The sequence below is a fragment of the Pan troglodytes genome, chromosome 4, assembly GCF_028858775.2.
Source record: "Pan troglodytes isolate AG18354 chromosome 4, NHGRI_mPanTro3-v2.0_pri, whole genome shotgun sequence".
NCBI classification, from domain to species: domain Eukaryota; kingdom Metazoa; phylum Chordata; class Mammalia; order Primates; family Hominidae; genus Pan; species Pan troglodytes.
Genome location: NC_072402.2, coordinates 138,075,087 through 138,101,620, shown reverse-complemented (window position 1 = coordinate 138,101,620; position 26,534 = coordinate 138,075,087). Strand labels below are relative to the sequence as shown.

General features: G+C 47.9%; 1 protein-coding gene and 1 long non-coding RNA gene across 7 annotated transcripts in view; one reads left to right on the top strand and one right to left on the bottom strand.

Moving 5' to 3' along the window:
* Positions 1 to 13,480, top strand: part of LOC129144021 (uncharacterized) — a 30,455-nt gene extending 16,975 nt beyond the window's left edge. The window contains exons 2-3 of the long non-coding RNA XR_008548088.2: positions 12,619 to 12,961; positions 13,194 to 13,480. This is a non-coding gene — a long non-coding RNA (uncharacterized LOC129144021). The remainder of the gene's footprint in view (positions 1 to 12,618; positions 12,962 to 13,193) is intronic.
* On the bottom strand, positions 9,372 to 24,310 carry SLC4A9 (solute carrier family 4 member 9). Of its 6 annotated transcripts, none has more exons than XM_063810752.1 (22): positions 23,923 to 24,310; positions 23,417 to 23,577; positions 23,022 to 23,135; positions 22,528 to 22,583; positions 22,217 to 22,374; positions 21,859 to 21,946; positions 21,319 to 21,473; positions 20,830 to 20,946; positions 20,483 to 20,657; positions 20,198 to 20,331; positions 19,760 to 20,022; positions 18,815 to 18,864; positions 18,362 to 18,550; positions 18,124 to 18,237; positions 16,807 to 16,968; positions 16,490 to 16,668; positions 15,729 to 15,801; positions 13,213 to 13,281; positions 12,750 to 12,923; positions 11,976 to 12,131; positions 11,532 to 11,630; positions 9,372 to 9,610 (listed from the first exon to the last, which is right to left on the bottom strand). In XM_063810752.1, exons 1-21 carry the CDS (start codon positions 24,222 to 24,224, stop codon positions 11,577 to 11,579), a joined length of 2,943 nt encoding a protein of 980 aa, XP_063666822.1. In that variant the 5' UTR covers positions 24,225 to 24,310; the 3' UTR covers positions 9,372 to 9,610; positions 11,532 to 11,576. The 6 variants fall into 6 exon arrangements, with proteins under 6 accessions (XP_063666822.1, XP_063666820.1, XP_063666821.1 ...); XM_063810750.1 differs by having other exon boundaries at positions 9,520 to 9,603; positions 16,490 to 16,674; positions 16,813 to 16,968; positions 18,806 to 18,864; positions 23,923 to 24,309; XM_063810751.1 differs by lacking the exon at positions 9,372 to 9,610 and adding an exon at positions 10,077 to 10,153 and having other exon boundaries at positions 16,490 to 16,674; positions 16,813 to 16,968; positions 18,806 to 18,864; positions 23,923 to 24,309.
* Positions 24,311 to 26,534: the final 2,224 nt, after the last annotated feature.

Below are 26,534 nucleotides of genomic sequence, written 5' to 3'. Positions count from 1 at the left end.
GAAATATTTTAGCTCTTACATTTAGGTTATTGATCCATTTTGAGTTAATTTTTACATATGATGTGAAGTAGGTGTTCAGCTTCATTCTTTTGCATGTGGATATCTAGTTTTCTCAGCACCATCTATCAAAAAGATGATCCTTTCAGTCAGGCACGTTTGCTCATGCCTGTAATCCCACACTTTGGGAGGCTGAGGTGGGTGGATCACCTGAGGTGAGGAGTTCAAGACTAGCCTGGCCAACATGGTGAAACCCTGACTCTACTAAAAATATAAAAATTAGCCCGGTGTGCTGGTGCACACCTGTAGTCCCAGCTACTTGGGAGGCTGAGGTGGGAGGATTGCTTGAACCTGGGAGGCAGAGGTTGCAGTGAGCCGAGATCATGCTACTGCACTCCAGCCTGGGCAACAGAATGAGACTCCATCTCAAAAAAAAAAGAAAAAGAAAAAAGACTATTTTTTCACCATTGAATTGTCTTGGCAACCTTATCAAAAATTAATTGACCATAAGTGTGAGGGTTTGTTTCTGGACTATCAATTCTACTTATCTGTATGTCTATCCTTATGACAGTACCACACACTGTCTTGATTATTATAGCTTTGTAGTAAGTTCTGAAATCAGAAAATGCAAGTCCTCCAACTTGGTTCTTCATTTTCAAGATTGTTTTGGCTATTCTAGGTTGGCCCCTACTATTCTTACCCCAGGTGGCAAGGCTCCCTTGCCCACACTACTTTTTCCAAGGCATTAATTATGGTGACCTATAAACCCTAATCCTCACCCTCTCCAACCTCATCCTGCAATATTCTCTCTCTCACTCCTCCACTCCAGCGAGATAGTCCTTCTTTCAGTTTCTCAAGCATTTCAAAGTTTTTCCTGCCTGATGGCCTTTGAACTCATGTTTCCTTTGCCAAGAATGTTTCCCTCCACCCTCCACTTCCTCCTTCCTTTTATCAAGGCTGACTTTTTTTTTTTTTTTTCTTGAGACAGAGTCTCACTCTATTGCCCAGGCTGGAGGACAGTACAACAATCTAATCATGGCTCACTGCAGCCTCAAATTCCTGGGCTTGCGCAATCCTTCCATCTCACCCTCCCTCATAGCTGGGACTACAGGCATGTACCATGGCACCCAGCTTATATGTGTTTTTCTACTAGAATGTCTCCATTCTAGTAGGGGAGACAGAAAAATACAGGAGAGGAGAGATCCTGTCTTAGTTAACACTGAATTCCTACTGCCGGGCATATAATAGTTATTTAATATGCATTTGTTGAATGGATGAATGAATGAAAGACCACTCAATCCCTGGACAGCCCTTTAGTAGGATTCAGCACCAGGAAAAGAGGAAAGAGGCAATGAACTTGGCCCTCAAACCAGGGTTGCTTTCCTTGTACTCACCTTCTCTCATTTTGTGCCAGTCAGCAATTCCTCCCTCCTTTCATTCAAATAATTATCCCAAACTCTCCTCCTAATGAATGTCAATGTACATTTGAGAAGTAGATACAGACACATTCCTGCCTTCCCCAATCTCTGCTCTGGGTTGCCTTCAGGGAAAAAAAAAGCCAAAGATGTCTCTGACAATAGTTTATATGGACAAGTACACCCTCAGATCCATTTGCAGAGACAAAAATGTAGAGTATTGGGAAGCATGAGACACCAGACAAGGGTACAGAAGAATACAGAACTAAGAAGGTAAGAATTCAGAACCTCAGGGAGAATCAGAATCTCAGGCAGAGAGCCTGGGAATTCACATCACAACCTTTGATTCTAATGCCTGCAAAAGTTTGAGAACCATTGTCCCACAGCTACAGACTGGAGAGGAAAGGCCTAGGTTACTGATATGAAGGGATTTTCCCTGGGGCTTGGAAGGGAAGAGCTTCCAAGCCCTTGGTAATTCTGTATACAGCCCCGAGTCTTTCATCTAAAGATCTTAAAGAATGTTACAGGCATCAATTAACCTTTCCAGCACCCTAGACTGAAAATCCAGGCTCTTGGCCCTATTTTACTGACAAAAACTCAAACCTATGGTTTAGAGCCAAGAAAGGAATATCTTGGCTCACATGACCTGAACTGAACAAGCTAAGGGGACTACAGGTACGCATCACCATGCCTAGCTTATTTTTTTATTATTTTTGTAGAGATGGAGTCTCACCATCTTATGCAGGCTGGTCTCAAACTCTTGGGTTCAAGCAATCCTCCCACCTTAGCCTCCCAAAGTGCTGAGACTACAGGCATGAGTCACTGCTCCTGGCTGACAGTGGTTCTTAATCTGGGGACTTAAATTTATGTGTATATGTGTCACTCCTTGACTGTAGGCAGATGATACTTTCACTTACTCCTTGTCACTCAAGTCTCAGCTTAAAGGCAATCCCCTCAGAGAGGTCTTCCCTGAACACCCATCTTAAGTAATGTTTTCTATCATATCCTATTTTAATTTCTTCAGAGTACTTGTCATTATCTGAGATTATCTTACCTTTTCTTTGCCCCTCCTTCACTACAAGGTAAACTCCATGAAATCAGAAACCTATCTGACAGTACATTGTTGATGTTCAATAAGTGTTTGTTGAATGCTTAAATAAGCAAGTTTAAATGAAGTTGTTTTCAACAATATGTAGATGCTGTTGAAATGAGTAAAATAAACATTTATTTTTAAAGTCTAAATTTAGGGTGGGCACAATGGCTCATGCCTGTAATCCCATCAGTTTGAAAGGCCAACGTGGGAGGATTGCTTGAGTTCAGGAGTTCGAGACTAGCCTGGGCAATATAGCAAGACACCATCTCTACAGATAATTTTAAAAATTAACCAGGTGTGGTGGTGTGCACCTGTAGTCCCAGCTGCACTGTAGCCCCTCGGTCCCTGTAGTCCTGTAGCCCCTCAGCCTAGGCAGGCTGAGGCAAGAGGATTGCTAGAGCCTGTGAGATCAAGACTGCAGTGAGCTATGCTTGCACCACTGCACTCCAGTCTGGGCAACAGAGCAAGACCCTGTCTCAAAAATAAATTAAATAAATAAAAAGAAAAACCCTGACATGATAGTCTAAGTAGCTATTGATTGAGAGAAATACATGCCCAGAGTATCACTTGGCTGGGTGCAGTAGCTCATGCTGTAATCCCAGCACTTTAGGAGGCCGAGGCAGGGGGATTGCTTGAGCCCAGGAGCTTGAGACCCGTCTGGGCAACATAGCGTGAACCTATCTCTAAAAAAAAAATTATTGGCTGGGCACAGTGGCTCATGCCTGTAATCCCAGCACTTTGGGAGGCTGAGGCAGGTGGGTCACCTGAGGTCAAGAGTTGGAGACCAGCCTGGCTAACATGGAGAAACCCCGTCTCTACTAAAACTACAAAACAAATTAGATGGGCATGGTGACAGGTGCCTATAGTCCCAGCTACTCGGGAGGCTGAGGCAGGTTAATCACTTGAACCCCAGAGGTGGAGGTTGCAGTAAGCCGAGATCATGCCACTGCACTCTAGCCTGGGCAACAAGAGTGAAACTCCAGTAATTTTTTTAAAAGTATAATTTAAATTTAGACTTTATTTTGAGACAGGATCTCTCTGTGTCACTCAGGCTGGAGTGCAGTGGTGCAATCACAGCTCACTATAGCTTCAAACTCCTGTGCTCAAGTGATCCTCCCACCTTAGAGCACCCCTTGCCCCATCCCCACCCCCACGCTGAGTAGCTGGGATGACAGGATGTGCCACCATGTCCAGCTAATTTTTTATGGTTTTTTTTTTTTGTAGAGACAGGGTCTCACTATTTCCCAGGCTGGCCTTGAACTCCTGAGGCCTCAAGCGATCCTCCCCACTCAGCTACCCCAAATCCTGGGATTATAAGGCATAAGGCACTGCATCCAGCCAGGGTTTTTCTTTATAATATTGAAAAAAGGGTTGGTACAATTTCCATTTCTGACATTGTATGGATTATAATTTCTGAACAATCTTCCCCAAAAAACAACTAAAATGATAGGTTAAATATAATTTTTAACTTTAAAATTCATAATGAGATAACACAAAAGTAAAGAGTTAGAATGACCCCAAGACAAATTAACCAAAATCAATTCTCCCTGAAACATTTTCTTAACTCCCAGTTTTGATTCCATATCACTGGCCACTCCTCAGTCTTCTCCTTTCCTGGTTGCTCCTCTATCTCTTAACCTTTTAACAGTGAAGAGTTCTAAGACTTGGTCCTTGGATCTCTTCTCTTATTGTACTTCCTTGGCAATCGTATATAGTCTGTGTTTTCAATATAATTTGTACTCTAATAAAATCATAAATTTTATCTCTGACTCAGATTTCCTTCTGTACTTCAGATTTGCATGTCCAGCTGCCTATTTGACATCTTTACTTGATTGTCTAAAATGCATCATACGGCCAGGCATAGTAGCTCACGCCTGTAATCCCAACACTTTGGGAGGCTGAGGCGAGTGGATTGCTTTGAGGTCAGGAGTTCGAGACCAGCCTGGCCAACATGGTGAAACTTGTCTCTGCTAAATAAATAAATAAAAATAAATAAATGGGCCGGGCACGGTGGCTCACGCCTGTAATCCCAGCACTTCGGGAGGCCGAGGCGGGTGGATCATGAGGTCAGGAGATCGAGACCATCCTGGCTAACACGGTGAAACCCCGTCTCTACTAAAAATACAAAAAAATTAGCCGGGCATGGTGGCGGACGGCTGTAGTCCCAGCTACTCAGGAGGCTGAGGCAGGAGAATGGCATGAACCCGGGAGGCAGAGCTTGCAGTGAGCTGAGATCATGCCACTGCACTCCAGCCTGGGACACAGAGCGAGACTCCGTCTCAAAAATATAAATAAATAAATAATTAAATAAATAGCATCATAATGCCCAAATATGAACTGAAGTCAATGGCAATTCCATTCTTCCTGTTGCTGAGACCCAAAACACGGGAGTCATCTTTGACCTCCCTTTTTCTTATATCCCAAGCAAGTAAAGGGAGGAAAGTGGAAAAGAAAAAGTACAAAAATAGCTCGATCTATCTAAAATAAGGTAAGAAAAGGAGAAAAGAGGAACAGAAAAATAGGAAATAAGAAGCAAATAAAACAAAATCAAATATATTAGAAATTAAATGTAAACGTACTAAATTTTCTAGCTAAAAGATGATGGATTGTCAAATTGGATTTAAAAACAAAAAACCTGGCCAGGCATAGTGGCTGGCGCCTGTAATCCCAGCACTTCTATAGGCCAATGCAGGAGGATTGCTTGAGCCCAGGAGTTTGTGACCAGTCTGGGCAACATAGTGAGACCCCATCTCTACAAAAAATTTTAAAAAGTAGTCAAGCATGGTGGCACACACCTATGCTCCCAGCTACTCAGGAGGCTGAGGTGGGAGGATCACTTGAGCTGAGAAGTTTGAGGCTGCAGTGAACCATATTTGTGCTACTGCACTTCAGGCTGCATGACAGGTGAGACCCTATCTCAAAAAAAAAAAAAAAAAAAAAAAAAAAAACAAATTAGCTGGGCGTGGTGGTGCATGCCTGTAATACCAGCTATTTGGGAGGCTGAAGCAGGAGAATCTCTTGAACTCAGGAGGCGGAGGTTACAGTGAGCCGAGATTGCACCATTGCACTCCAGCCTGGACAACAAGAGCGAAACTTTGTCTCAAAATAATTAATTAATTAATTAATTTAAAAAAAACAAAAACAAAATCCTGGGCCAGTGCAGTGGTTCACACCTATAATCCCAGCACTTTGGGAGGCCAAGGCAGGAGGATTACTTGAGGCCAGGAGTTTGAGACCAGAATGGGCAACATAGTGAGACCCTGTCTCTACAAAAATTAAGAAAAAATAAATAAATAAGCAGAGTGGCCAGGCACGATGGCTCACGCCTGTAATCTCAGCACTGTGGGAGGCCAAGGCGGCTGGATTGCCTGAGCTCAGGAGTTTGAAACCACCCTGGGCAACATGGTGAAACCCCGTCTCTACTAAAATACAAAAAAATTAGATGGGCATGGTGGTATGCACCTGTAATCCCAGCTACTCAGGAGGCTGAGGCAGGAGAATTGCTTGAGCCCTGGAGGTGGAGGTTGCAGTGAGCCAAGAACGCACCACTGCACTCTAGCTTGGGCAACAGAGTGAGACTCCATCTCAAATAAATAAATAAAAAATAAACAAATAAATAAGCAGGGCATGGAGGTGTGTGCTTGTAGTCCAAGCTACTCAGGAGGCTGAGGCAGGGGGATCTCTTCAGCCCAGGAGGTTGAGGCTGCAGTGAGCCAAGATCATGCCACTACGCTCCAGCCTGGGTGACAGAGTGAGACCTTGCCTATAAAAAATTTTTTATGTAAAATAAAATAAAAGTAAATACAAAAAAAACTAAATCTGACCACATGATGATTACAAAAGATACAGGTAAAATATAAGAACACAGAAACACTAAAATTCAAAGAATGGAAATATATAATATAGGTAAATTCTAATCACAAGAAAGCTAATTTAACTATATTTCTAGCAGACAAAATAACTATTAAGCAGAAAGAATTACTAATCACTACAAAATAAAATCATTACAAAATAATAAAAGGATCAATTAACCAGTAAGATATAACAATTCTAAACTAGAAAGCACTCAAAACACAGCATTTAAAAATACATAAAAGCAAAAATTGACAAATTCTTCAAAGAGATAGTGACAAATTTATTATCATAATAGGTTTATTAAAATACCTTCCCTAGTACTTGCTAGTTCAAACAGGCTGAAGAAAGTCATGCCATATATAGAACATCTGGAACAGCACAATTAGTAGGCTGGCCTAATAGAAATAGAAAATTGGAGGGCCGGGCGCAGTGGCTCACGCCTGCAATCCCAGCACTTTGGGAGGCCAAGGCAGGTGGATCACCTGAGGTCAGGAGTTCAAGACCAGCTTGGCCAACATGGTGAAATCCCGTCTCTAGTAAAAATACAAAAATTAGCCGGGCGTTGTGGCAGGCACCTGTAATCCCAGCTACTCCGGAGGCTGAGGCAGGAAAATCGCTTGAACCCAGGAGGCGGAGGTTGCAATGAGCCGAGATCCCTCCATTGCACTCCAGCCTGAGGGACAAGAGCGAAACTTCATCTCAAAGAAAAAAAGAGAAAATTGGAGAATAAGCATTATTTTCAAGTACACGTGGAACATTTACAAAAATTAACAACATTCCAGGCCATAAAGTTAGCCTCATAAGTATCTAACTGATAGGTTTTTGTGTGTGTGTGTGTGTGATGGAGTCTTGCTCTGTCCCCCAGGCTGGAGTGCAGTGGCATGATCTCGGCTCACTGCAAGCTCCATCTCCTGGGTTCACGCTATTCTCCTGCCTCAGCCTTCCAAGTAGCTGGGACTACAGTCGCTCATCACCACGCCCGGCTAATTTTTTGTATTTTTAGTAGAGACGAGGTTTCACCGTGTTAGCCAGGATGGTTTCGAACTCCTGACCTCGTGATCCACCCGCCTCAGCCTCCCAAAGTGCTGGGATTACAGGCGTGAGCCACTGCGCCTGGCCTCCTCATAAGTATCTAAATGAAATTAAGTTAGAAATCAGTTACAAAAAGATAAAGGAAAATAAAGTTTAGAAAATTTTTAAATGCACTTTTCAACAACTTGTGGATCAAAGGAGAAATCAGTAGAAATTAGAAAATACTTAGAAGAAATAAATGGTAATGAGAAGATTATATATCAAAACCTGTAAGATACAAGTAGTACTTAGGAGGAAATTCATAGCAGTAGTGTTTACATTAGGAAACAAGGCTGAAAAAAAGGAGATAAGAAATTAAAAAACAGCAATAAACATAAAACAGAAAGAAGAAAATAAAGAGCAGAAATTAATGAAGTAGAGAAACATTCAGTAGAGATCAACAAAGCCAAAAGTTAGTTATTTAAAAAGACTAATAAAATAGCTTAACTTGCAAAAGTAACCAAGAATCAAAAACAAAGAGAAATAAGAAAACCATAACTAAATGTGCTACAGATATTAAGCAGGTAAGAGTTATAATAACTTTATGTCAATAAATACGAACAATTAGATAAAATCAATAAATTCCCAGAAAAATACAATTCACCAAAAATGGCTGAAGAAGAAATAAAGAACCTGAAAATTAAAGAATTTGAATCAACTTAAACTTTCCGCAAAGCAACCTCCAGGCCCCAGTGGCTTCACCAGTGAATTCTGTGAGTCAATAGAAAACTGGATAATTGAATTGTGGTAGAGTTATACAATGGAGTGCTACCTAGCAATGAAAACAAACTACAACTACATGCATCAACATGTTTTTTGTTTGTTTGCTTGTTTGTTTTTGAGACACAGTCTTGCTCTGTTGCCCAGGCTAGAGTGCAGTGGTGTGATCTTGGCTCACTGCAACCTCTGTCTTCTGGTTCAAGCGATTCTCCTGCCTCAGCCTCCCAAGTAGCTGGGATTACAGGCACATGCCACCATGCCAGGCTAATTTTTATATTTTTAGTAGAGACGAGGTTTTGCCATGTTGGCCAGGCTGGTCTCAAACTCCTGACCTCAAGTGATCCACCCACCTCGGCCTCCCACAGTGCTGGGATTACAGGCGTGAGCCACCATGCCCAGCCCAAGATTTTTTTTTCTTGCTTCTTTTTTTTTTTTTTTTTTTTTTTTTTGAAACAAAGTCTCACTCTGCCGCCCAGGCTGGAATGCAACGGCGCAATCTTGGCTCACTGCAACCTCCGCCTCCCTGGTTCAAGTGATTCTTCTGCCTCAGCCTCCTCAGTAGCTGGGATTACAAGTGCGTGCCACCATGCCTGGCTAATTTTTGTATTTTTAGTAGAGATGGGGTTTCACCGTGTTGGTCAGGCTGGTCTCGAACTCCTGATCTCATGATCCAACCACCTCGGCCTCCCAAAGTGCTGGGATTACAGGCGTGAGCCACTGCACCCGGCTTTTTTTGCTTCTTTTTTTAAAAAAAATTTGGAGACAGGTTCTTGCTCTGTTCCTGTGTCTGGAGTGCAGTGGCATGATCATGGCTCACTGTAGCCTCGACCTCCCAGACTCAAGTGATCCTCCAGGCTCAAGCAATCGATCCTCCTGCCTCAGCTTCCTGAGTAGCTGGGACCACAGGCATGCACCACCACACCTAGCTAATTTTTTTTGTTTTTGTGTGTGTGTGTGTGTGTGGAAACAAGGTTTCACTCTGTTGTTCAGGCTACTCTGGACCCACCTCAGCCTCCCAAAGTGCTAGGACTACAGGCATGTGCCACCACACCCAGCCAAAAATTATTTTTATATGTGTAAAAAACTATTTCAAACAGATGAATACTTATTCTGGAAAGACTGGCTTTTTCTCTTTGCAAGCTGCAAAGAGTTCCCTGATGGCCCTTAGATTCTGTCAAAGAGAATCTGTGAGGACAGAAAGTTCAAAATGGGAAGCGCTTCGTGGCTCAGGACCTTTTAATGAGTAGAGAGTGAATGGAGCCTGATCAGTCCCTCTGGCTCACCAGCCTTTCCTAAGTGCACAGCAAACATGCTTGCTTCCTGCCACTCTCCACCCTCAGGTCAGGAGGTAACTGAGGTCTTGGCAGCTGCCCTTCAGTCCTTCCCCAAGCCGACTGAGCATCTGGAAGTTAAGCCAAAGGCCAAAAATGTCCTGACTTCCTGAGTAAGCACCTGTGAACTAATGGAAGACATGGTGAGGCCAAAGCAAGTGCTCAGGGGACATACTACTGCAAAGAACAGAGCAAAAAGAGTGATAAGAGATAAGGAGCGCCCAGGAGATCTTGTTTGGGGCCAGCCAGTGAATTCCCCTTTCTCTCTCCAGTCTCCAGTCCCCCAAATTTCCCATTGCAAGTGTCAGAGGCCCTTAGGTGCTTTTTTTTTTTTTTTTTTTTTTGAGAGGGAGTTTCGCTCTTGTCGCCCAGGCTGGAGTGCAATGGTGCAATCTCAGTTCACTGCAACCTCCGCCTCCCGGGGTCAGGCAATTCTCCTCTCCAGTAGCTGGGATTACAGGTGTCTGCCACTACACCCAGCTAATTTTTGTATTTTTAGTAGAGACAGGGTTTCACCATGTTGGCCAGGCTGATCTCAAATTCCTGACCTCAAGTAATCCACCCGCCTCGGCCTCCCAAAGTGCTGGGATTACAGGCGTGAGCCACTGTGCCCGGTCTGGCTCTTAGGCTCTTGAGCTTGGAGAAGCATGAAGATGAGGGTGTTCTATGGCCTAAAAGAGAGATTTTTGTTTTTGATTTTTTTTTGGGATGGAGTCTCACTCCGTCGCCCAGGCTGGAGTGCAGTGGCACAATCTCGGCTCACTGCAACCTCCGAACCTCCACCTCCCAGGTTCAAGTGATTCTCCTGCCTCAGCCTCTTACAGGCATGCACCACCACACCCGGCTAATTTTATTATTTTTTAGTAGAGACAGAGTTTCACTATGTTGGCCAGGCTGGTCTCAAACTCCTGAACTCAGGTGATCCACCCACCTCTGCCTCCCAAAGTGCTGGGATTACAGGTGTAAACCACTGTACCCGGCCCCAAAAGAGAGCTCAGCTTTTTAAAGGCAACCAGTTGCAGGCTTTTGTACATGCTGTGGCCTTGCTTAGAATATTTTCCCTCCATCTTGTCCTGGCTTGCTCCTTTTAAAAAAAATTTTTTTAGAGACAGGATCTCACTATGTTGCCCAGGCTGGAGTGCACTGGCTATTCACAGTTGTGATTATTGCACACTACAGCTTGAAGTCCTGGGCTCAAAGAATCCTCTTGCCTCAGCCTCCCTAGTAGCTGGCACTACAATTGTGTGCTGCTGTGCCCAGCTACCTGGCTAGCTTCTATTCATTATTTGGATTTCAAATTATGGACCATTTCCTCTTAGAAATGGAACACCCACCACCCAACCACCACCACCCGACCTTCACCAACTCTCACCACTCCACCTTACTATTCTCCAAGAAGAGGTTAGAAGCCCTGCTCCCATGGCCCCTGTTATTCCCTTATCAGCACTATCCCACTCTAACAATTGTCTGTTTATTTGTCTACTCTCCCATCGGGATTTAAGTTTCCTGAGGTCAGGGACCATGACTGTCTTACTCACTACTGTATCTCTAGTACCAAGATACTGCATGATAGGTACTCAGAAAATGCTTGATATATGGATGAATAAAATGAAGGAATGGCAGAGAGGACAAGTGATAGAGATTTCCTCCACAAGTCTAGAGTGTGGTTCTCAGCAGCCTAAGTGGGGAGCCTTCCAAGTAAGGGAAAGGGGCACCAGGCTTTCTCCTCCCTTCCTCTCCTTCCCACTCCTTCCCATTCTTTTGCCAGGGCACCGCCCCCCACAACACCCATTTCCACTTCTCATTTGGTGTGAGTTTGAGCTCCCTCTACTGACCAAACTTCAGAATCACAGAGAGCCAAGCCCAGGCACCCTTGCCAGTTACTCTTCGCTAGGAAGAGACCCTTCTACACCCCAGCACCCCCAATCTAGGATTCCTAAGGGACTAGAGTAAGGAGAAAACAGGGCTGGCCAACACACTGGAGAGTTCCAAGGTCTGAACCCACACCTCCCATCCTCAACATCAGGAGCACTTCCCTCACACCCTCACCTCATGCTGTTTCCTGGGGTCTCCACTCCCAGACTCCTACTCCAGCTAATTCACAGAAATGTTGATTTCTGGAGCCTTTGGCTGATACATCAGCTCTGACTGTGGAAGACAGATCCCAAGATGGATTGAGAATAGATAGAAAGACAGATAGTGAAAGACAACATAGAGGTAAACCCACAGTGAGACAAAACAGATCAGAGTTGAGAAAGACAGCCCACTTGAGCTGAAGCCTCAGCCCTTTCCACCCACATCGAGGGCCCCTGTCCTATGAAGAAAGATTTCCTTCACCCCTTCAGTCTGCCTATGTCCATACACAGATAAGGGAAGTGACTGTTGATCAGATCTGCGGGCTTACTGGAGATATTATTTAGGGACAGCTCCTGGACAAGAACGCTCTCCCAAACCCTGACACATTCTCCTGAGAGGACCCAGCCTGGAGCTCACATCTTCACTGTCACTTCCACTGAATGAGTGTTCTGGCTCCAGCCCCTTCTCAGGGATGCTTCTCTCCTCCTCTGGCATCAGCTCATCCAGCCAGAGGAGTTCCTGTGGTGAGAAGACCCTCTCCAGGGCCTTTCGGACCCCCACAAGGCCCAACAACTGCAGGAATAGAAACATGGTCCAGGCCTGTCAGCAACAGTAGTAGGAACATTAACAATAGTAACACTTATTGAGCACTTCCTATGTGCTAGGCATTGTATATCAGTTTCACTGAATGCTAGCACATTCCTATGAGGTAGATAGAATAAATTATTCCCATTGTACAGGGAAGGAAACTGAGACCCCAAATGATTAGTTACTTCCCAGAGGTCACACATCTGGGATATAGTAAGCAGATTGATTCTACTGCAAAGCCTATGACTCTTAACTTCCTCAATAAGAACAAGGCCAGAAGCCACCTATGTTATCACCTCACTGAGTAATAAAAGTGTCACCATTTCCTCTACCAAGACCTCAGATTTCTTCTGGGTTTTATATTCTTACCTGTGGCTGATCACTCCAAAGAGGTTGGGAAAAGAGGTGAATCAGGTATCCCAGGACTAGCCCATACATAGGTATCATTCTGCCATCTTTTTCTTTGTCTTAGGATTCCCAACCAGGGAGAGCCACAGCGAGTGAGAGGGGAGATTCTTCCTCTCGTGGAGGCCTTGGCCACCCTTCCAGGCTCAGAGTCTCCCAAGACCCTCCAGGACACAGCCCAACCCTGCCTCAGGTTACCATGAGGGGGAAGATGATGGCTGCAGGGGTAGACTTGATTATCCAAAGCAGCCCCAGACAGGCAAGCTGGATGGCTGTGAAGAGGTGGACCCTGGTCAGAGGCACATGCCGCAAGAGTAGCAGGTCTGGCTGGTGTTTTGCTGGCATCAACAACAGCTTCACCCTCTTAGTGAACTAGGGGAACAAGAGGAAGAGGAAAGCAGGGCACTCAGGTAGCCTGACAGGAGGGTGTCACTGATAGCTATCATAGCCCAGCACTGGGAGCAGGCGGGGAGCATGGCAGTCGAGTCCCTGAGCCCAGGAGAGACAGGAAAAAGAGAGTAAGAGGGAAATTGGCAAGTGTAAGCAGGAGATGCCAGCAGAAAAGAAAAAAGGAGTAGGGTTGCTAGGTAATTTTGTTCTTTTTTGTTTGTCTTTTTATTCTTTTTTTTTTTCTTTTGTTAGGTGATTTTAATGGGCTCACCTGAATGCTGCTGAGCGCTGCCACCCCCATATACAGGAAGATGCCATAGAGCACAGGCATTGGAATGAACTGGTAGAAAGAAGCAGAGAGTTATCAAAGTTTACCTCTGCCAACCTCCCAGATGCCCCAGGATGCCCAGATGCCCTAGATCCCTCTAGCATCTAGCATCCAGGTCTGCCCAGGCCTTGCCTTTCCTTTCACACGTTTCATGCCGATCTTATTGAATCCTCAAATCAATTAGATGAAGTAAATGTTATTATTGCCTTCATTTTACAGATTGGGAAATTGAATTTCAGAGGGACTAAGTAACTTTGTCCATTACCTGGCCTACCACTCCAATCTTATCCATCACGTTTCCCTCTGTTCTTTATGCTCCCACTATACTAACCACCTTTCCTTCCCTCAACATGCCCAAGTTTGTTCCTACCCCTTGCAAAGCCTTTTGCTTTGCTATGTCCTCCACCTAAAATGCTCTTCCCCCAGACTTTCTCATGACCAGTTTATTCTTATTACTCATGCCTCATCTCATTGCACCCTGAAAGGTCTTCATTGACTTTTTAACTTCAGGCCCCATCTAAAGTAGCCCCTGGCACTCTTAATCATCTTATCTTCTTTTATTTTTCACAGAAGTTATCACTATCTAAAGTTATCCTATTCTCTTGTTTTAATTTGTTTTTTGTTTTGTTTTTTTTTTTTTTTTGAGATGGAGTTTCGTTCTTTCACCCAGACTGGAGTGATGTGGCTTGATCTCGGCTCACTGCAACCTCCACCCCGCCAGGCTCAAGCGATTCTCATACCTCAGCCTCCCAAGTAGCTGGGATTATAGGCACCCCCCACCACGCCTGGCTAACTTTTATATTTTTAGTAGAGATGGGGTTTCGCCATGTTGGCCAGGCTAGTCTCGAACTCCTGACCTCAGATGATCCACCCGCCTCAGCCTCCCAAAGTGCTGGGATTACAGGCGTGAGCCACCGTGCCTGGCTTCTTGTTTTAATTTTTAAAAATCTTTCTCCTCTCACCAGGTTGTAAGGTTAGAAAAATGATTTCTTTTGAGCACCATTATATCCCCAGTACCTAGAACAGTGCTTGGCATATGGGTTTTTGTTTGTTTTTTTGTTTAGGGTTTTCTGTTTTTCGGGATTTTTTTGTTTTGTTTTGTTTTGTTTTGTTTTGTTTCGTTTTTTGAGACAAGATCTCACTCTGTTGCCCAGGCTGGAGTCCAGTGTCACAAACCTGGCTCATTGCAGCCTAGACCTCCTGGGGTCAAGTGATGCTCCCACCTTAGCCTCCCAAGTAGCTGGGACTACAGGTGCACACCACCATGCCCAGCTAACTTTTGTATTTTTTGTAGAGACAGGGTTTCGCCATGTTGCACAGGCTGGTCTCAAACTCTTGAGCTCAAGCAATCCACCCACCTCGGCCTCCCAAAGTGCTGGGATTATAGGTGTGAGCCACCACACCCGGCCTAGCATATGGTTTATGCTCTGTAAATGTCTATAAATGAGAGTCACCCAGTTAGTAAGTGGCTGATCCGGTCCATCTGGCTCTTTCCCTACTCCACTTTCACCCAGCTTCCATGACCTTTCCCTTCCCTAACCTCTTGTCGTCCTGCCAGTGACTCTTGTCTGACATTCTCCACACCCTCCTTGACTGCTTTGCTGTCTTGGCTTGTTCAACTTTTCTGCTATTACTTGTTACTTAATTTTTGCTCATTTGTGTGTGTTGCTGGTAGGGGCTTAGTTCCATATTTCTTTTCAATATTCCACTGACCCGTACTTCTCCCAAGTGCCTAGCAGTCTTGCATATAGCAAATATTCCATATACCTCTGGTGAAGGAGAAGTGAAGGCTTTTTGCCTCTAAGTTTTTCTGGTTTTTTTTTTTTTTTTTTTTTTTTGAGACATTCTTGCTCTTGTCATCCAGTGATCACCACCTACTGCACTCTCAAACTCCTAGGCTCAAGCGATCCTTCCACCTCAGGCACACACCACCATGCCCAGCTACCTTTTTTATTTTTTGTAGAGACAGAGTCTCCTTATGTTGCCCAGGTAGGTCTCAAACTTCTGCGCTCAAGTGATCCTCCCACCTCAGCCTCCCAAAGTGCTGGGATTACAGGCATGAGCCACCGCACCTGGGCTGATCATACTCTTAGTCTCAGGTTTGTTGGGAGGCTAGAGCAAGGGTAGCACTTAGACCCTAGGGGATGGTGGTGGCACAACCACACCTTGCTCCACTGGGTAAAAAGTCCATTGGATAAGAGTTTGAGTTCTCAGACAGATCTGAAAAACTGGCTCTTTTGATGGGCTCTTGCAAGTTTCTTTGCCTCTTTAACCTTCATCTGCCTCGTTTGTAAGGTACATACTCCTTTCAGGGTTAATGTGAGGATTAAATGAGACCATGTATGGAGAAAACTTAACAGAGCACCTGGCACACTGTAAGTATTCAACTAGTGTCAGTTCTTGCTGTGCTCCTATTATTACTACACTGACCCTGATCCTGGCTTGTATAACAAAGGTACCTTGAGCACAGGTGCCAGGAAGATGGAGGCTCCTGTAAGGATGAACACCACCAGGCCTGTCAGCCTCTGTTCCCTGTGGGGAGAGGGAGGAGTTAGCTGAGGTCTGGGAGAGTCCCTGGGGTATCCAGACTGGAGATCCTGGCTGAACACCAGTACAGACCCCGGCAGCAAGAGAAAACTAGAGGAATACCCCAGTAGGTCACCAGGAGGGATGAGCCCTTAGCTTGATGTGAAAAATTGGTGGAGAGGAAGGGGCAGAGCACTTCAAGGTGAGAGTCCCAGACCTCTCCATCAATTCAAGTTCATAGTTGCTCCTCATTTTTATTTTGATGGAAAATTAGCAATGTTTACACTGCCATAAAGACTTACATTTCACAATTTATCAAGTTGATTTCATATACTTTAGATACTTAGACTGTGATTCCAACAGTTCCAAAATTGCTTTTATGATGGATTCCTTTGTAACTTCTACATTGAGTGAGGATTATTAGGTGGTACCTGACCCTCCACTTCAGCCCTGGCTGCCTCTACCTTTGCATGGATGATGTTCCTCTTGAGGCCCCTCCCAGTCCCCACGGCTGAGGGAAGAGAGGGGAAGATCTGACTCACCCATCTCAGAGCCCAGAACTCACTCATTCTGCCACTGCAATGCTTGTGGGACACCAGCTTAGAATTTAAGCTGCCCAAATAACTCTGCTATGTTCCCCTTTGCCCTACCTTGCTGCCCACCTCTTACTCCACTTCCTAAATACCGCCCTCACCTGATACCCAGGAAGTTGGGGCGCTCCCCGGGGGCACAGGCTCTGCTCTCTCTCCGAAGACTGTCCATGTGAGCCAGGGAGATGACAGTGGCTGAGACATACCAAGGCAGTCCAAGCGCTGATGTGAGTAGCATCAGCACAGCCACACAGAAGAGGTCCAGGTGGAAGCCAGCTCCCTTCTGCAGGTAGAGGTGGGGGCAATGAGGATGAAGCTAGCCCAGGCCCCAGCCCTCTGTCCTCTGAGGTAGGAGAGGAGGAGCGTAGACTCCCCTGGAGCTTCTGTCCCTTGGTCTTGGGCCTTACCCAGCAGGCCTTACCTGCAGTCTGTATTCCATGCGGTTGAGGATGACTGCTGTGATCTGTTGGTCCATGAAGATGAGGATAGACAGCAGCAGGGCAGGCAGGGCAGCTGCCACACTCCACCACCATGGGTTGGCTCCAAAAGGTGACACCAGCCAGCCACGCCCAGGGAGTGTGGGCTGGAGGAGGGCATTTCATGGACAGGTTGGAGTGGGTCTCCCAAGAGCATCTCACCTGCACATCTCAACCTTGGCATTCTTCCACAACCTGCCCCCACCCCAAGACACTAGATGCTAGTGGGCTGTGTGTGCATAGCTGGTTCAAAGCATCCCAGTGCCTTAAAAGACAGCAGATGGAAGGAGACCAGCCCTGAGGTCAGGCTGGAACCAGGGGCTCTGGACTTTGGTTCAGGGTCCCTCCCTCCCTGGAACAGAAGGAGGTGGCACATGTGGCCTGCACACACTTCTTGATGTACAGAGCCCTGCTCCCTAGAGATCCCTCTCCCCCTATCCTGGGTGGGGCAACTCAGGCTCAGACCTGCCTTGATCTGAGGCAGGGAGAGGGCTGGGTGTGTCTGTGTCCGCTCTGATTACAAGCATATGTGTCGGGGAGGGGGCCCCAGTTGCTGCCCCAGTTGGAGTCCTCCCTGCTCTCCTGTCTTGGGGGAATTCGGAGAGGAGGTCTCCAAATGCACAGGCAAAGTCTAGAAATCAGTGCTAAGCCTTGTCCTGCACACTGTCATGCCCTGGAAAGGGAGTTCCAGCTTTCCTGGATCAGGGTAGGCAACGCGGGGTGCGAAGAAGAGAGTGAGGAGTAGTGGAGTGGGCAGGGCCACGCCAAGGGTGGGGCAATCCCGTAACAATAATAGCTAACATTTATTGAGGACTTGGTATGTGCCAGGCATGTGGTAAGTGCTTTCCACTGTGATCTTCTGTAAACCTCAAAACAATCTACGGGGTAGGAACTATTGTCATTTTATTATTTCCATTTTATAGATGAAGAAATTGAGGCTTAGAAATGTGCATTAACTTGCCTAATGCATAGCTGGGAAGTGGAAGAACTGGAACTCAAACCCAGGGCTGGCTGATCAGAACCCATTCTCTTAACCCATACCCTGTAATAATAGCTACCGTGTATTCTCTGTACTCACGTGTCTGCTGCAGTACTTCATTTAATCCTCATGACAACCCTGTGAGGCCATTATTATTACTATCTCTAGCTTATTAGTGAAGAAAGAAGCTTAGAGAAGTGTGGGATTTATTCATTTTCCTTCCCCATGGTCTGCTGGCCCTGCTTTCCCCTCTGGTCCCCCAACCCTCTTCCCTGGCTCTCACCTTGAACTCTCTGGGTACCATGAGCTTTGGCGTGGCTAGGCCCAGGAAAGCATCAAGGCCACAGCCGAGCAGGATGGCCAGGACTGAGGAGAAGTCGCTGAGCCCTTTGCGCACCTGGCACACAGTGGACACTCAGTCAGGTCCAGGCCTGCCATCCCTCTTTTTCCACACCACTTCCCATCACAGATAGGACCCAAAGCTTAGAGTCAGGCCTCTCCCACAGAAAGGTGAAACTCACCACAGAGGGGAAGAAGCGGCTGGTCTTTACACACTTGAGGGCCATAGCAAAGAAGAAAGAAGTAAGGAAGAGGAGAAGGGAGAAGAAGGCAATGTCTGGGACTGTATGACAGCCAGGGCCACGAGGGTGGCCTCCCTGCCGGGTGCACTCAGGTGGCGGCAGCAAGGATGCATTGATCAGGCCTAAGTCCTGTACACAGGAGGGTCAGGAGTGGAGTTATAGGCAATGGAGTAAATGTCCTGCTCTCCTGGACCAACTTCAAGGGAGGAGGGACCCACAGAGACACCAGGGGCCCAGGATGGGAAGTTCCCAGCTGTAGGAAATGGCTAAGCTTTACTCACCTATGAAGGTTTCCTTAACCTATGGGTAGGAAGAGCTAGAAACCACCGACTGCCTTGGTCTCCACCCTTTCCTTCCTAGAACCTCCCAGGAGCAGTCCCTCACCATGCTTACGATGTCGTCTCTGTCTTTTGGCTTTGTCCTTATCCATTGAGACTCATTTCCTGGGAAGCAGAGAATAATTCAGATGTATGTTCCCTCCCCTGGGAACCTCCTCCAGCCCCATAAAATTCTTATCTGATGGGTCCAGGTGAACCAGAGTTCTTAATTGTGACTCATCTGTCTGCTGACTCTATCACTACCAAGTGTGCGAGAAGGACGTTGTCTCATGCCCTCATCATCTCAAATTCTCTGCCCATCTGCATCCCTGGTACCAAGCACTGGACCTGGCCACAGTAGATGCTCAGCAAATGTTGGCTGAATAGAGGAGTATACAAATCTGTGTGTTTCCACCAGGGCTAGAACTGGTCTTGTTCATGCCTAGCACTGATAGGAGAACATATAAGAGAGGCCACTTCTTCCCAGTCCTGGGGTTGCCTTCCATGTGGAGGGATATATGCAAGTGTAATACTCCAAGCCTCTCTCCACCTGGCCGGCCACTCTCACCCAGAAGAGCAGTGATATATTTGATTGGTGATTTCAGGAAATGAAGCTGGGCATACCTGGCCCTGCCCCTTTCTCTCCCCTCTCTCGAGTATAAGCTGCCTGTTTGATGTATGTGTTTAGCTCTACTCCCCTGGGGTAAGATAGTCTCAAACCAGTGCTTCCACGACTGGTGAGTAAATCTATTCAATTTTGGCTTCATCATTAGGAAGCCCATTCACCCACAGATATAACCCATGTTCCTCTATCAGTGTTGTCAGAAAGGAAGATGATATCGGGCCTTCTGTTGTCTTATTTCTCAATTGATTCAGAACCAGAGTGGAAATAGTACTGCCAGTTATTGGGTAAGTACGCAGCATTTTGCTGAACTTAACCAGGGGGGATAGTAAGGGTGCAGCCCCTCCCCTTCCCTACATCCTTCTTCACCTGACCAAGGTCCCTGTTTCCCTTACCCACCTCCTGGGCCTGGGTATTGGCAGAGGCACCCATAGGCAGAGGACCCAGGCTTCTGGATAGGATAGGTATGGGTCAAGTTCAGCATTTTGCCCACAGCATCGTAGATGAAGATGAGGCTGATGAGGGCACAGAAACCTTCCTCAGTGAAGCGGGTGAAGTAGCGCACCAGCACACTGGCCTCTGTGGCCACCAGCACCAGGCAAAAGGTAGCCACCCAGATGCCCACCCATAGGCGGAAGGGCAGGTAGTCCAGGCTGTAATCTCTGTGGGGATGAGAGACAGGAAGGCTGGCTTAGCAGGGCTGTCTGCTTCCCACTAAACCCAGGTCAGGTGTCCCTCAACCCAAACAGATAGCTCCCACTCTCTCCTATTCACCCAGCCAGGAGCAGGCTGACCATGGCACTAGTGAGGGTCCGGTGATGGGGGGAGCTCTCCTACCTGCTGAAAGAGAAGAGCAGGCGCTCAAAGACCAGCACTGGCCCCGTGCTGCTCAGGATGGTGAGGGGCTGGCCTGCCATCAGGCAGAAGGCAGCTCCAGCCACTGCTGTGCCCAGGAAACTTTCCAGCACTCCCTGGAAGCCAACAGGGGCTCAGCACAGGACCCTGAAGTCCTCAGGGTCCTTTGAAGCTTTGGGAGAGCCTCCTTAACTTACCCATAGTCCCAGGGGAAGGGATGGACTAGGGGACACCAACGCTTGTGCCTGCCCCCTGGGCCCTACCCACCTGGGCACCATCAGTGGCATCTCCCAGCAGACCCCCAAAAGTGATGGCATTAGTGACAGTGGCCAGGTAAATGTAGAGCACGGCCGAGAAGCACTGGAGATGCAGGGCGTCCAAGAAATCGCTGGGGTACCACGGGACCTTCCTGCGCACGTCCTGGATAAGGCCCCCAAACAGCCTCCCGCCCGAGGGTCGTCAGTGATCCAGGTTTTCACACTCCACACCCGCATCCCCGCTACTTTCCCTGTGACCGGGTGAGCCCCTCCCACAGTGAGCACACACCTCAGTTTCCCTGTGACTCCTCCCCTCCCCCAGGTCACCTACCCTTGTTTCCTCCCAGCTCGCCTCACCTGCCGGTCCGCTGCAACTCCGGACTGTGTGCGTGTGGCCCATGGCGGTGCCTGTCCTCAGCCGAGGTCAGGCGCGGGACGGCGGGACCTCTGATCTCCCGCTGTTGCGAGGGAAGCCTGAGGAGGAGGGGAACCCCAGGTTGGCTGAGGATCTCCAACCAGTCCGCGACTCGGTCCAGAGCTCGTGGCACCCTGCCCCCTAGCGGCTGCTCTTGTCTCTGCCGGCGAGGGAACCATGGCGACACATGGGCCTCTAGAAGGTCCAGGTCATATTGCGACCTGTGAAAGCCAGGCTCGGGCAGGCAAGGTCTTTGTTCAGGTCTCTTAGCGAGAGAGTAGTCCAGCAGAACTCAGAGTTAGGTCTGCCTGACTCCAAATCCAAAGATAGGTCCCTATCTCTTTCCTGGGACCCCACCCCTCCTCAACAATGGAATTAGACCCAGGGCCTATATGGGCAGGAATCTGTATGGGATGATGGCTCCCAGGTACCTTTTGTGCTGAGATGGCAGACATTTGGGCGGGGGAATCCGGGCTGTTGGGTCCCACCGACCTGGGGGAAGCACTGTCACCTCCTCTAGGAATGCATCCAGGGCTGCCAGAAGGTCATGAAGGTTGCTGGCCCGACGAACTGACCACTGGAATTGCTGGGAATGGGGGCACAGAATGGGTGGTAAGTGCAAACCTGGTCTCTTACATGCATTTTCATAGTCTCAAAACTAGACAGACACAAGTCACAGAGGCAGACAAGTCATTCACACATTCCTTTATGCATGCATTAATTCATTCATTCAATGGGTATCTATTGAGTGCCTACAGTGTGCCAGCATTCATCCAGTAATGGGGCTGCACTAGGAGACGAGGAAACTTCAGTCTCAGTGCTCACTGTGCCTCATTGCTGTATTTAGGGACACATACAGAGTCCACACACACACACTCACATGAGCCCATGCATGTATGCATGTGTGCACACACACACAGGCATGCACATGTGCGCGTGCGCGCGCGCACACACACACCTGCTCAGCTCACCGGGTCACTGAGGAGGACAGCTGCTGCCCGTCCCATCTCATGGTAGCCCTTTCCCAGCATACGGGGGCCCAGGAGAAGGCAGAAAAACCTGAGGAAGGAACCAGGCCCCAGAGATTCACAGGCTGCTTTCCCACAGGGCAGCCCTGGCCTCTGATGCTCAGCTCTGACCTATCAGCTCCCATAAACACACTCATTTGCACACCTACCATGCAGCCCTGACCACTACTCTCTCCCCAGACCCCTGAGCACCATCCTCCCCACAGCCTCAGAGAATCAGACTGAGACCCTCCTTCCCCTCCTCAGTAAAGACCCTTCTAGGCTCTGGGATCCCTGACTCCCACTCACTCAGTAGCCTCACCTGCTTGGGAGGGACACCTCAGTAAGGGACCCCAGTACCACAGGGTTCCGCAGTCGAACAAAGGCTCCCAGTGGCTGTGCCAGGAAGCCCAGCTCCCCTGCCAGCACAGTCCCTGCCTCAGCTCCTGGAGGTAGCTTCTGTCTCAGGGGGTTCTGACACTGGATGGGGGTTCAAGGAGACACAGAATATGAAAGGTTATTTGGGGAGGATAAGATCTCAAATGATGAGAAATCCAGTGGAGAGTAGACTTTTGTTAATTTCTAACCCCTCTCCCAGCCACTGGAAAGGGACCCCAAGGAAGGGCCACAAACCTGTTCCCTCAGGGGGGCTTCCTCATTGTCAGAAGCCTTTCTTGGATGAGTAGAGCCTACAAAACAGGATTATGCAGTGATTAAGACCACAGGCTTTGGGGGTGGATCCACCAGGATTCCCTAATCACTTTTGCCACTGACAAGCTGTAAGAATTAGAGTATACCCTTCTCCACTCTGAGCCACAGTTTTCTCACCACTAAAATGGGGATAATTGTGGTACTATTTACAGGGTGGTTGTGAAGATCAAATGAGATACTGCGTGTAAAGCTCTTGGCCTAGTGCCTACCAAGTACATCTCTTCACAGAGCTCTCTTACGATTCTAGCCCCCTGAATCTTCTCCCCACAACATTACCACCAGTTTCCTCTTGCTCATGAGTCCTGGGTTGGAGCCTGAACTAAGCCTGGGCTACTTCTAGCCCTGGAAGGTGCAGGGGAGATCTGAGACCCTGCCACACCAGGGTCTTGGTCCTGGGCCCAGGGAGGGGCTCTCACCCCAGCAGAGCCTGGTGCCTGTGGTCTGGTTGTAATGCTGGGGTCTCTGCAGCAGCAAGGCCTGCAACTGCCCTCTCAGCTCTGGGCTCAGCGACTCCACCCTGGTCACCTGCTCTGGAGAATGGATTGGGGGTCATCTCCTTCCTGAGAGTTCCCTGCCACACGCTCTTCCCCTTCTCCCTCTGCCCAGACACCTTTCCCTTCTGGGAGTCTCAGAATGCCAGGGCCAATGAACTTGCTCCTCCACCCTGCTTTTCCATGTCCACCCTGTGACAAGGGTAGACAATCCTAGGAGGGGTAGGGATGGACTCTGGAAGATTCCAAGACTTTGGAGGGGAAATCCTGGGGAAAAGGCATGGCTACCCAGGCCCTTCCTGCAAAGGATCCCAGCCTACCCACGAGCTCCAGGAGGCTCTGAGCTGGGCAGTCCAGCAGTACAAGGCCCTCGGCCAGCAGGCTGCGGAGCTTCTGGAGGCTGGGCAGTGCCAGGGTGGGCACGTGGGGGGCACTCCACCGGCCTGCAGCCACCTCCAACTTCTCCTCAAACAGTACCCACCTGTGATGAAAGTGGGTAGACAGTGTTATTGGGGGCATTTCTCCCATGTCCAGGAGCAGAGATGCAGAGGAGCTAGGGAAGGCAAGGCAATGAGGGCATCCTGGGCCCAGTGGTGTGAAGTCTCCCCCCCACCCTGGCAGTCACCCCTCATCTAGGGTCTTGGGGATCTCAAAACTAGACTGCAGAAGAGGCTGGGCATCATGGAAGGTAAGACCCTGAAATAAGGGAATACAGCTGGGAAAATCCTAATTTTGGGCAGCCCCATAAGAAGCGCTGGGGGACATATAGGAGGCTCCAGCTGGGGAAGGGGAAGGATCCCACGGAACTGGCCTGCATCCAACTTACCTGCCTGTCTCTCTCCACTCCAGCGCCTGGGGCCAGCCCAGCAGCTCATTCAGCTGAATGAAGAGCAGAGGGTCTTTGGGTACTCCCAGTTCCTTGCTCTCTGTGTCTGAGGGGCCATCAGGGCTGGGGCCGGTGCCAGGGTCAGGGTTGCTGTCCAGCTCCCCTGAAGGAATATTTCTAGGAGCACTGGAGGCTTCAAACCCTTCCTGGCCTGGCAGCTTCATTTCCATGAGGCTTGCACAGAATCTCAGAACCAGTACAGTCCTAGGTTCTGAAGCCAGGGGCCCTCTGGCTGGTTGCATTTATAATGCATCCCCCACTGCAGCACAACACAAACAGAACAAGGCCTGCTGACTCCAGACTCTACCGGTCACCTACTTCCCTACTTGCTTACCCCACCCCCTGCTGGCATAAGAGTATTTGTAAGACTAGTCTGGCCTTTCCCAGGCTCTCCAGAAATGCCCAACCTGGGGCCAAAATGTGTATGTGCATTTCCTGTGGTATCAGGTCTGATCCCACTGTGTTTTGTGTAAAGAAACAGGAGTAAATGATTGGCTTGGGTCTGAGGACTTGGTACCCCCAGATTTTGCTGCCCCCCTCACTTGTATCAAATATAAATACCAAACACCCAGGACTGTTTTGGGTGTCACCAACACACCCCTGGGGCCACAGACACACCTATTTGGACAAACAGGGACCTAATAAATAATTGAGTCCATGGAAGCCAGACAGGGTAAGGGAGATAGCAGGCAGAGGACCTGCCCATTAAATGGGATAATGGTGGAAGACCTAGTGTCTGAGTCTTAAATTCTTTTCTTTTCTTTTTTTTTTTTTGAGACAGGGTCTCACTCTCTCACCCAGTCTGGAGTGTAGTGGCACAGTTATAGCTCACTGCACCTTTGACCTCCTAGGCTCAAGTGATCCTCCCACCTCAGCCTCCAAGCTAGTTGGGACTACAGCTGCACACCACCATGCTCAGCTAATAAGTCTTTTATTTTATTTTTGAGACGGAGTCTCGCTCTGTCGCCCAGGCTGGAGTGCAGTGGTGTGATCTCAGCTCACTGCAACCTTCACCTCTTGGGTTCAAGTGATTCTCCTGCCTCAGCCTCCCAAGTAGCTGAGATTACAGACATGTGCCACCACGCCTGGCTGATTTTTATATTTTTAGTAGAGACAGGGTTTCACCATGTTGGCCAGGCTGGTCTCAAAAACTCCTGACCTCAGGTGATCCATCCGCCTCAGCCTCCCAAAGTGCTAGGATTACAAGCGTAAGCCACTGTGCCTGGCTGCCCAGCTAACGAGTCTTAAATTCTTTTGTCCAACAACACCTAGGAATTCCCTAATTTAGCTGTGTCCCTGGGATCTGCCCTGTGAGGATGGAGGAGCCCACTAGGGGGTGTAAGTGAAGGAGTTCCTGGAGCTAAATGAGCAAAGGAAAATGTGGTCCATTATTTGCAAATCCTGTTGACTCTATCTTCAAAATATACCCATAATCCAACCACATCTCCCCACCTCCAGCACTGCTACCCTGATTCAAACAACCATCATTTCTCACCTGAATTATTTCAGTAGCTTCCTGGTCTCTTGTAATAACCCCCCTGCTTCCACTCTTCCTCCCTTGCCCAAAGTCCATCCTCCACACCATACATGTCCTTTCAAAAGGCAGTTGAGCCACATTACTCTTCGGTTCAATACTCACCCAACACATTCCCATTACTCCTAGAAGAAGAAGAAAAAAAAAATCAAGCTCCTTGTCGTGGCCTGCAAGATTCACACCCTGGCCCCAGCCCACCTCTCTGACGGCATCTCACACCAGCCTCCCCTCGCTCACTCCTTTCTAACCACACTGGCCTTCACCTGTTCTGCAAAACCTGTTCCTGCCTGAGGATCTTTGCAGGATCTATTTTCTCTGTAAGGAAAGCCTTTCCCCCATATCCTTACATGACAATCTGTGACCTAGGTTTCATCTCAGACGTTAGCTACTCACGGAAATCTTCCTTTTCCATCCTATCCTAAGTTTCTTTCTTTTTTTTTTTTTTTTTTTTTGAGACGGAGTCTCGCTCTGTTGCCCAGGCTGGAGTGCAGTGGCATGATCTCGGCTTACTGCAAGCTCCGCCTCCCGTGTTCACGCCATTCTCCTGCCTCAGCCTCCGGAGTAGCTGGGACTACAGGCGCCTGCCACCACGTCCGGCTAATTTCTTTCTTTTTTTTTTTTTTTTTTTTTTTTTTTTTTTTTTTTTTTTGTATTTTTGGTAGAGACGGAGTTTCACCGTGTTAGCCAGTATGGTCTCGATCTCCTGAACTCGTGATCCGCCCGCCTGGGCCTTCCAAAGTGCAGGGATTACAGGCGTGAGCACCGCGCCCGGCCCATCCTACCCTAAGTTTCTCTCTTGGGTCACTCTCCATCACATTTCTCTGTTTTATTTTCTTCCTAGCAGTTACCACTACTAGTAACTGCCTCATTTATGTATTCGTTTATCATTTATTGCCTGACTGTCCACGCACGCACACGCTGAAATGCACAGTCCGTGGAGCAGGTATCTGTCTTGGCCGCGGCGCCTAGAGCGGCGCCTGGCACGTAGTGGCTCTCAATAAATACTTGTTCAATGAGA